At 42.6% G+C, this 10,620-nt stretch overlaps 1 protein-coding gene across 1 annotated transcript; it reads left to right on the forward strand.

Moving 5' to 3' along the window:
• Positions 1 to 1,702: 1,702 nt before the first annotated feature.
• xkrx (XK related X-linked) lies at positions 1,703 to 10,474 on the forward strand. Its single transcript, XM_028416751.1, has 3 exons — positions 1,703 to 2,650; positions 6,892 to 7,151; positions 9,039 to 10,474. The coding sequence occupies exons 1-3, from the start codon at positions 2,295 to 2,297 to the stop codon at positions 9,890 to 9,892; spliced, it is 1,470 nt and encodes a 489-aa protein (XP_028272552.1). The 5' UTR covers positions 1,703 to 2,294; the 3' UTR covers positions 9,893 to 10,474.
• The last annotated feature ends 146 nt before the right edge of the window (positions 10,475 to 10,620 follow it).

Below are 10,620 nucleotides of genomic sequence, written 5' to 3' on the forward strand. Positions count from 1 at the left end.
TGAACTGTGCAAAAAGTGTGTATAAAAGTGGGAGTGCAAGACTAATTGGTTTCTCTGCCTCCAGTAGCTAACCTAGCTGCTTCATTTATTTCCGTTTGTTGTAAAGTATTTTAACAGTCCGGCAGTGTAACCTTTCACTGACCTGACTGGCTGCTAACAGGGCATGCTTGGCGCTGCATAAAGAGGTTTCCGTCTTCCTCTTTCCTATGACTCCACAGGGCATGCAGTCTGCAGTCAGTGACCCAAACCACTGCCTCAACAAACACATGCATTAGTAATGACAAGCCTTCGCACATTGTGTCAACCTTCTTCACAATGCCAGGCTCATGTCACTGACTTTGATGATATCTGATTAGACAGGAAGAGGACAGAGGAAGGGAAGTGTTTGCAGAGATGCTTTGTAAATGAAAAGTTACATCTATAGAACATAACATACTTGTGTTATCCTGTCAAAATACAACGAGGCTTATTATGGTGACCTCAGCAATGAGAATAGCTTTGCAATGGAAATGTTGGGTATGCCACTGCAGCTTTTGCCTTTCTCCTTGCCAACGGGCTAATCCTTGTTTGCATAGTTGAGTAAACATCCAATTGTTTATGTCTCAAAAAAACATTGTTCAATGAACAATTGCTCCTAATAAATGACAATACAGTGAAAAAATGGCAGTGTTATTATTAAAGAATAAGAGGACTGAGCAAGGGTTCAGCTAATTCAGTGTGTGTGTGTGTGTGTGTGTGTGTGTGTGTGTGTGTGTGTGTGTGTGTGTGTGTGTGTGTGTGTGTGTGTCGGCTGCACCTGTTCCACGCTCAGGCCTGTAGGTCACTATAACAAGGCCAAGTCTGCCCTACTGGTGGAAACTAAAAATGGAAGTGCAGAGAAACTGATCTCTGTGCTCAGACCAGTGCTTAGAAAGACACTGTAAAAAATCATTAAAAAAAACAGTGGATATTAGTAAACTTCCTCTTTGTATGAAGTCAGTTTAAACACAAATATGTCAATATTTTTTTTTCCTCACCATTGTATATACTTAGTAGTAGCTTACTGTTACAGACTTGACCTCACAGTAGTAGTGGGTGTGGCAGCAGAAATGTCCACATGTCCCAGACTAAACACATGATACATTTACTCAATATTTCTTCACATACTGCTTCTATTCCTATTTCTACAGTCTCTTTTTTTAGATGTAATTATAGAATACATAGTTTTCAGTATAGTGTTTTTTAATCAACTTCTGTTCTGTCTATAGTTTATTTCCCATTCTTGCAATCTGAGACATTTTGGACAAAGTGGATGCATTTCTTTATGTGTTTACATTTAAATTCAAAGCCAGTGTAGCATTAAATATCTATGCTTTTATGTCAGGTCCTTTATTTATATATTCAGTTTGTTGAACGTTATGTCTTCGGTGTGTATTTACCTTTTAACTGTCAATGGTATTTACGTTGGCATTATATCTTATTAGTTTGATTGCCGTTGCTAGGCAATCAAACTATTGTTCTTCACCCTCCTTTTTTATTCTTCCGTACGTTTTTTGGCGCAGCGTATCTTCAGCATACATTGACCGATTTCAGCCATTCAACTATCAAACTGTTCATCTCATAGAGGACATTCCGGGTCAACTGTAATTTATTTTCAAAAAGTTATATTTTTTCTGCTCTATCATTATCTTATGAAACTTATTTTGAAAGAGAGGCCATCATTTCCGGTATGTCTGTGTTTATGGCTGACTTGACGCACCTACTCATCACAGACAGAAAACACGACCTGGGAGCAGCAGCAGCAGCAGCAGAAGAGGAGCTGTGTGTCGAGCAGCATGTCGACACGAAGACAGGCTAACCTTTATCGGCCTGCCGACATTCTCCTCTCTGTGTGTTCAGCCAGGAACAGAGAACACAGTGGAGCTGTATCTTCTCCCAGTTTGGACATTGGTCGATCTGTTGGAGTTTTACTGAACTGAACGGGTTTTCTTGAGTGACGAGGCGCAACTTGTGCGATCCTGCACAAAGATTACTGCCGACAGTGAGGTCGTTTCTGTCCGGATTAAATGGGCCACACGGGCCGGTGAATCACAAAGCCTCTGGGTGGCAGTGAGACGGTGCCTGCCGCGGATCGGAGGAGCAGCCCGGTAGTGAAACACAATGACGAACCAGCGATGATCAACTTGGTGGAAAGTTGGGAGAGACGGCGCATCAAAGCGAATATTTGCAAAAAAGTGATGGTTCTGGAGACAACTTCCGGTTGAAGCCTGTCGTTTTTTAGTTGTTGACACACACTAAACTTTATATTAGCCAACATGTGCGAAGTGGCCGTGGAGGTGGAGGAGCAAGAGAGGGAGATCTCGGACGCGGAGCGGTGCTCCACGGTGGCGGAGAACGGGGTCATGCTGGTGGTCAACCACAGCCGGGTCCACCCTCCGCTCAGCGTGGTGCTGGCCACCGTGCTCTACTGCGCCGAGTTCGTCACCGCCGCCGTGCTCTGCAGCATGTACCACAAGACCGAGGATTTCATCTGGATGGGCTTCACCATCGCCTTCATGCTGCTGCCCGCCGTCCTCATTCAGTTAACCCTGACGTTCATCCACAGGGACCTGGGGAGGGACCGGCCTCTGGTCCTCTTCCTGCACCTTCTGCTGCTCGGCCCTGTCATCAGGTAGGTGGGGTGGGGTGGGGTGACACACACCATGTCACCACTAACACTAACACACTGCTCAAATTATGAATATTGTTTGGTTTACAAAACACAAGAGTGATTGTTTGATCTCCTACATTCTGAAATAAGATTTGAGTGCAGCTGCAATGATTATGCACTTTATTGATTCATCTATAAACAGAGAATAAACTTACAAAATCATTGAAATACAGAAATAGATTTGATGTCTTCACTGAAAAAAAAACTGGCCTACATCTCCAGTTTCATTATTACTCAGTGATCCTAAGTGGATGTGCACTCTCTATCTACTGTTAAGTGCAAGACAGTTAATGGGATAGACACAGTGCATTACAGCCCTGCAGGGTTGTTTTAGAGCTGGCACAATGTAGTTCAGCATTAAAGAGCAGCACTTATTAGAAGCTGCAGGAGGAGAAATGATTGATTAGTCAATCAACAGAGTCAGCCAAACTTACGATTCGTCCTTATGAAGGTCATAATGCTCAGCTGTGATAGAAACAGCCTTAGTCTTTCTAAAGCTATTTCATCCATGAGTCAGCCATACCTGTTCCACCCCATAGAGGCTTGCAGGGTGCTGGAGCCCTTCACAGCTGCCTTTTGGGTGGGAGGTGCAGTAAAACAGGTCAGCAGAGCTCACAGTCACACCTACACCCTATTTAGTCCTGTTTTTTGGAAGAGGCTGCAGCCCCTGGGGAAACTCCACACAGGCACAGAGAGAACATAGAAACTCCACACGGATATTGTAAAACTATAAAACAGTTAAAAAGTCAAAATGTTTAAACCACTTAGATGAGGGGAGGTTTGCTGCCTTTCTGTTTTATCTTAAGTCCGGATCAGATAAGTTGTCACCTTCGCCCAGATAAGTTTTAGTGTCATATCTATTCTATTTTGTTTCATCAAGAATGAAAAGAACCAGGTGACTTCGTCTCTACTCATCTGTCAGATCTCACTGTCACTGATAACTTTGCTTTTTTTAACACTGAATAAAGAGCACTGATATGGCTGTCAGTAACTGAATCACACTCCAGATGGAAAGCGTGTCCAGTATGAGGAACAGTACTGATGACTGAGCATAACAACCTCCCACATTATCAGACATAAATAAACAACCACCTAATATCATCTTCTTCTGCTTTGATGATGGTGTAAACCACTGTGGTCTAAGAGTGTGAAACCACTCCGTCAGATGACCACAGAGCTAAGTTTCTGCCACCCCGGCAACACATGTTCACACTTATGACCTGTACACCACTCGGTTGTATGACCGGACCGAGGGGGGGGGCAATGACAGCTGATCAGATCAGCTGAATGTTGGAGAAGTCAGAAAGAGGTTGTAGAAGCTGAAAGGTCTGTAGAAAGAAGAGCAGTTTAAGAAGGTAGTTCAGTTTGAACTGTCAGTTTACACGCTCAGTGTCAGTTGATCACAGCTGTGGCACCTGTTTGTCAGACGGTGAATCATGTTGGCAGAATTCGTATCTTACTGCTCTCCCTCTCTCTTTGAACTTTGATTTATCAACAAGACTTACGAAGTCACAGTAGTGTGAGATTTAATTGGAGGGCGTGTTGTTTTTCAAGCTTCAAGGTGCAGGTTTGAGTAAGAATGGCGTGCCTGAGAAAGTGTAGCTAAAAGGGACACAAATGCTTAGGTATCAGCAAACCATAAAATCTGTGTGTGTGTGTGTGCATATATATACATTTGATAAATGCCATTTATCAGAACTGGTAAAACAGGAACCACTTCTTTTATCACTACATTAAACAAAGCTTAAATGAAACCTATATATATATATATATATATATATATATAAATATATATATACATATATGTTTAATGTAGTGATAAAAGAAGTGGTTCCTGTTTTACCAGTTCTGATAAATGGCGTTTAAGGACAGTGTAATCCATGTTTTTTCCTGATTGTTTTTCAGTTCTGTCTGAGTGAGGTTGAACCACAGGTCTGACACACTAAACCACACAGACTCAGACATGTGGGCAGAGTTGTGTGTACAGTTTCTGACAGTGACGTTTCCTGCAACACTGAAGTTCTGTATTTAAAATGCTTTGATTACATCACTGTTTGGCTATGAGGAACAACGAATAGTTAATTGTCTTTATTCTTAGTATGTTAGTCCTACATTCATGCTAAATAAATTTAGAATTCTCCAGTACTAAATCCTAGAATACTTCGGATGGTTGCATCTGCCAGCTGTGCACACCTGCTTTCCATCCCCTACCCGCCTCGCCTGCACATGGGAATGTGATTTAAAACACTGACCATGAAACAGTCTGTGGAGCCACACTGGCCACGTCTCTAATATGAATGCTTTTTGCAGTCATTATCTGTTAAGCTGTGTCTCTGTGTGTTTGTAATGCAGCAGTGAGTGCAGGAGTCATTTGGCCTGTCATTATAGTACAGCTCATTCTGTTCTGGTCTTCTTATTCTGGGCTGTGCTGCTATAAACAAATTACCTCTGCTCTCTCAGTCAAAGAGGGGAGGCTTCCGGTGTGTCTGAGGGATGGTGTAATCGCTGATCTTGTGGCTGCTCAGTCAGACAATACCATATCTGGTATCAAGGAAGAAATAACTCAAAATGTACAGATAGCTACATCTAACATTATGTGTAAGAGTGTGCTGAAGTCCCTCTAGAGATAAGGTGACAGTATCTACACATTCAGTAAAGACACTGCTCTCCTCTGCGTTTGGAACTCGTCATGACTTGTCCTGCTTCCAAATCTGGGACACAAACTACACAATTACTGTCTCAGTTTGAACCAGTCTCAGCATGTACAGCCTGATGTTGCTGCATGTTGCAAACGGTGTCAGTGAAGTTCAGAGAATCCCAGGCGACCTAAACAGGACGGTCTTGCTTAAAGAGCTGTTAAAAGAATTTCCTGAATTCTCTGCTGGCCCACAGGCAGAGGATATCAGCATTTCTAGAGGCTCTTTTTTTTCTAATGCAGTTCCTCTTCTTGTGTGTGTGGTATTTGCCACAAACTGAAAGAACAGATTTCATGTTTAGACTGCAAACACAGAGCAGAGCAGGCCGTGCTTCCTTTTATAAATCCATAAGATGCTGCCTTGGAAGTCTGCGTATTGATTCTCTTGGCTAATACATTCATCTGTCATGCTTTTTTCCTCCCTAAGTGAAATCCAGTCTGCCTCACAGTCGTTTTTACAGATTCCTAAGTGCATGCTGGCTCGTGTTCAGCACCATCACAGTGAATCCCGAGCCCAGTGTGCTGCCATTTTTCAGGCATCAGTAAATCAGGTTTTTCTGCTTCTCTGTTACTCTGTGTTTAGAGCTTGTAAAGGTAAAGCAGAATGACCCTCGTCTGCCTGTGGCTATCCCTGTGAAAAATAATACTGAGTGAAGATAAGAGTCTGCTCCTGAATAACAACAAGATTTCTCCTGCTGGCCTCTAAAGTTTGGGTCATACACAGTTCAGGGTCCAGGGTGGAAGCTCAGCACTGTGCTACACTGAACTGTAACTAAAAAAAGTACAGATTCCAGCTGAAGCAACAGAAAAGAAAAAAACATTCCAGCACAGTGATGTGAGATTTAGTGCTGCAGTGTAGGAAACCCTTAGAGGCCTGGAGCTGTGTGTGCTGAATGTAGATGTGTTGACTTTTAAGATTATAATGTTGACTTTTTGTTCATGGCAGGTGGAAACCTGCACTTCCAGTTTTTAGGTGGTTTCATTTTGAACATTTACGCAGAACACCAGATGATTCCTTTAAATCTAGCAGTCTGTCTTTCTTGCACAAAACCCCTTTTCAGTGTTGAAACTGTTTCCCTTGTGTGTGAATCATACAGCTTTCCCCTGAGACCTAACATAGAGATCATTTACGTTGTAAACATAAAGAGGGAACCACACCCTGGACATTTTCTGCTAATCCGTTCAGGCCTCAGTGATGTGTGGTTTCCGACTTTTGGCCGCCCTCTGCTGGCTCATTGTTGTGAGTGGTGCTCAAACAAAGCTCTTTTTATTCTATGAAATGGTATTCCAAATATCAATGACCAATAAATTTCAAGTTTGAGTTCTTTAACTGAAAATACAACAAATGTTTGTCACATGACCACCAATAGTTTGCTTTATTTTATAGCCCTCACATGTCAAACTGTACTGATCAATGCATAAAGTCCCACTGTGACACTCTGCTGCCCTCTGCCGGTGTGAAAACATCATGAAAACTTCACCCCACTCTTCTCTTTCTGCTCCTCAGGTGTGTTGAGGCCCTTGTAGTCTATTTCAAGGCCGGTAAAAAAGAGGAGCCATATGTCACCATCTCCAGGAAGATCAGCTTGAAGAAGCGACAGAGGGGGCCCATGGAGTGGGAGATCGGCCAGTCGGAACGCACGTTGGCTGCGCACAGGAACGCCTTCAAACGCACTGCGGTCATCCAGGCTTTTCTGGGCTCCACACCTCAGCTGACGCTGCAGATGTACGCCACCATCCAGGAGAAATATCTTCTCCCTGTAAGATGTAAGAATCACAAGAGGAGGCGTGTGTCTGGAAAAATCTTACTTTATTATTAATCCAAGTATCTACTTGTAATACAGTATATCTAAAACACTGCAAGACAGATGAGAAACAATACTCTATAAATACAACTACCAGTTAGTGTATGTGTTCAATCGTAATGTGCTATGAACTACGAGTGGAATATTGTAACCTAACGCTACATGAATATACACACACAGGAAGTAAATCTATGTCAGAGCAAACCAAAAAAGACTAATTTCAGTGGGAGTAGGAAATAGTCACTTTTTCCACTGCAACACTCCAGGCATGCTAACAGGTCTGTAAGGCTGTATTAAGAGCACTGTTCAGCGTTAAATGTTAACATCAGCATGCTGAAGAACTCAAACAGTACAAACATGATGTTTATCATGTTTACAATAATGGTAAAGTTTAACGTTTGGCCTGATGATGGCAGCAGAATGTGTCCAATTTATTGAACTGATCATTACACTTGCAGTAATGTAGTAGTTCTTTGACTACTTTTCGACTTCTCTCCCAAAGACACAGCAGCATGCAGCCAGGTTGGGGGATCAAGCTGCCACCTTTATGATTGGTGGACAACTCCTCTACCACCTTGAGCCACAGCCACCAATAAACTGAAATACACAGTGGCGTCCAAAATTCTGAGACTATTTATGAAAATGTGCTTCATTGCAAATTAAAGTACTAGCCAATCGATTTTTGTGAAAAAATAGAATCTCTGAAAAATGCAGAAAGTTCAGCAGATTATCCCAAGTGGTTTCTCCTATGGTTTACTTAAAGACAGCAGCACTTGAGCTGCATGGTTTCCACTCACGTTTTTCAGATCTTATCATTCACGATTTTCCCAGCATGATGTGACAATGTGTCAAAGGGCATCTGGAGTCATCAGGTGTGTTTGGCTTGTTCAGTCTTTATAGTAAATGATCAATAGGGTTGACGTCATGGGCCATGATGTATGAATCACACAGTTATAGCCACAGTCATAAACATTAATTATGAAGTTAAATTTGTATTATACATTACATAAAATAATACAAAAAATATTTTAATAATATAAAAAAATAGGAACATATTTTAAAGAATAGTTTTCAAAGTTTTAAAAATAATCTTTTGCACTGGTAAATGTGTTTATGTAAAATCTGTCTTTTTCAGTGTGATGCTGCCTTTCATAGGCTTTCATGTGAAACCGGATGTGGGTCTCTAAATCTGAGGAAAAAAACAGTTTGTTCAGGTGGTGGATTTGTGTGTGCATCCAGATTTGGATGATGTCCAACTGATCCACTTAACAGTCTGAGCTTGGTCTTCTGTAAATCCGTAGTGAGGGAGCAGTTGATATACTGCAGGTGTTCACAGTAGGCAGAATATTCTCATTTTGAAAACTGATTTATAGATGTTACCTGTGTTGTCTGTGTTTGGCTGATTCTATATTCTTTTTCTCAAAGTTTGATGTATCGATCTTTTGATCGTCACCTTGGCTGACATCCTGATTGGATGAATACAGCTAACCATGTTTCTGCAAAGCCTTTCAGTCTAGACCCCAGACATATTCACTCAGTTCTGCGGTCATGTTTGCCATTATTGATGCTGCTTAGTAGGCAAAGTTCTAATGGAGAGTTGAGGCACGGCCATATTTATAATAAATAACCATTGCTTCAGTTGATTTATTATCTGGCTGCTCAAGAGAATACAGAACATCTGGGCTTGTGTAGAAAAGAATGGCCACTCGTTTGCTTGATTTCTGACCTAGAAACATGGAAAATTGTCTGAAATGTGTTGTATTCTTAAATGTTTTTAACTTTTCTTCTGATTAGCTCATAGCTTACTGTAGATATTTGTCTAACAGGAGACATCTGTTTGTGTTCACAGTGGCCCTGATGGCCATCACTCTCATCTCCATCACATACGGGGCTTTGGTCTGCAGCGTTCTGGCCATCCAGATCCGATACGATGACTACAAGGTGCGGTTGCGTCCTGCGGCTTATCTGTGCATGATTGTGTGGCGAGGTCTGGAAATCGCCACCCGGATCACCGCCCTGGTCCTCTTCAGTACAGCTCTCACTCACTGGGTGATCCTCGTCGGCATGGTTAACCTTCTCTTCTTCTTCTTTCTTCCCTGGGTTGAGTTCTGGGCCAGGAAAGGCTCGCTGACTGAGAACGTGGAGAAAAACTTCTCTAAGCTGGGCACCATAGTGGTACTTTGCATGTTCACGCTGCTCTACGCCTGCATCAATGTCTTCTGCTGGTCGGCGGTGCAGCTCGACCTCACCCATCGAGAGCTCATTGAAAGAAAGCAGCGCTGGGGCCGCCTGGCTATGTACTACTGTGGGCGCTTTGTGGAGAACCTTCTTCTAATCACACTCTGGTACTTCTTCAAGTCAGACTTCTACGAGTATGTGTGTGCCCTGCTGCTGGGCGTCCAGCTGTTGATCTGTTACAGCCTGGCTGTGCTCTTCATGCTGCTCTTCTACCAGTTCTGCCACCCGTGCAGACGCCTCTTTAAGTACAATGTTCACGACTGCCTACACTGCGTCTGCTGCCGGAAAGCGCGGCACAGAGAGAGCGGGAGGCAGAGGAACCCCGCGTCTTCATACTCCACAGCTGCCACCATGGTGCTGGTGCAGGAGGAACCGGTGGAGCCGGTTGAAATGCTGGAGTCTCAGAACTCACAAACGTCAGGGCGAGAGACGGCCATTGTTGAAGACATAATGGAAGCAGCCTGAGAAATGCATCATAGGAATAGCATCCCAGAACAAAGCCTTAAGTACATTTTTTTTGTGCACACAAACTGAGAGGGACTCAGGTGAGCTCCTGGTGTCTTTATCGTGAATAATTACGTACACTTTAGGACACAGTGAGGGCCCCCTAAGGAATGTAGCACATTGAGATATGCAGGGATGCACAAAGGCTGCTCTTGAGAGAGCAGGTGTGAGGGAAATGTGCCAAGTATGTGAAGTGCACCCAAAACGTTAAACAGGATGTCCGCCTCTGGTTTACTTTCTTTGCACATGTTTGAAAAAAAAAAAACAACAACAAACAGCAGCATGGGGAAAAAAAGAACAGTTCAAGATGAATAGGATGAATTTATCTTCTTCATTCTGCTGTGATGAATGCCTTGTGTTCACTGCCCAGTCAGATAGCCTTGATTTAACAGGTAGTGTTGCATTAACTAGACTGACACTGAATGAGCTTCTGTTGTACTGAAGTGCTTTAATATTTTGCTCATTTTTTTATGTTTGTTGAAACAGTGCCTTGAACTACTATTGTCTTACTTGAAAACTTAAAATAAAATGTCTAAATATTTACTCTCTCTTTGACCTTTTTATTATTTAAAAATGTCCATGATTGCACATTTGCTGTCGCAGTAAAGCTTTATGTTTCCCGAGAATGCGGAATAACTTCCTCATTCCTGCAGACCTACACTTTACACAACCTGCGTCTCCAGTCGGTA

The sequence above is a fragment of the Parambassis ranga genome, chromosome 10, assembly GCF_900634625.1.
Source record: "Parambassis ranga chromosome 10, fParRan2.1, whole genome shotgun sequence".
Classification (NCBI taxonomy): Eukaryota; Metazoa; Chordata; class Actinopteri; family Ambassidae; genus Parambassis; species Parambassis ranga.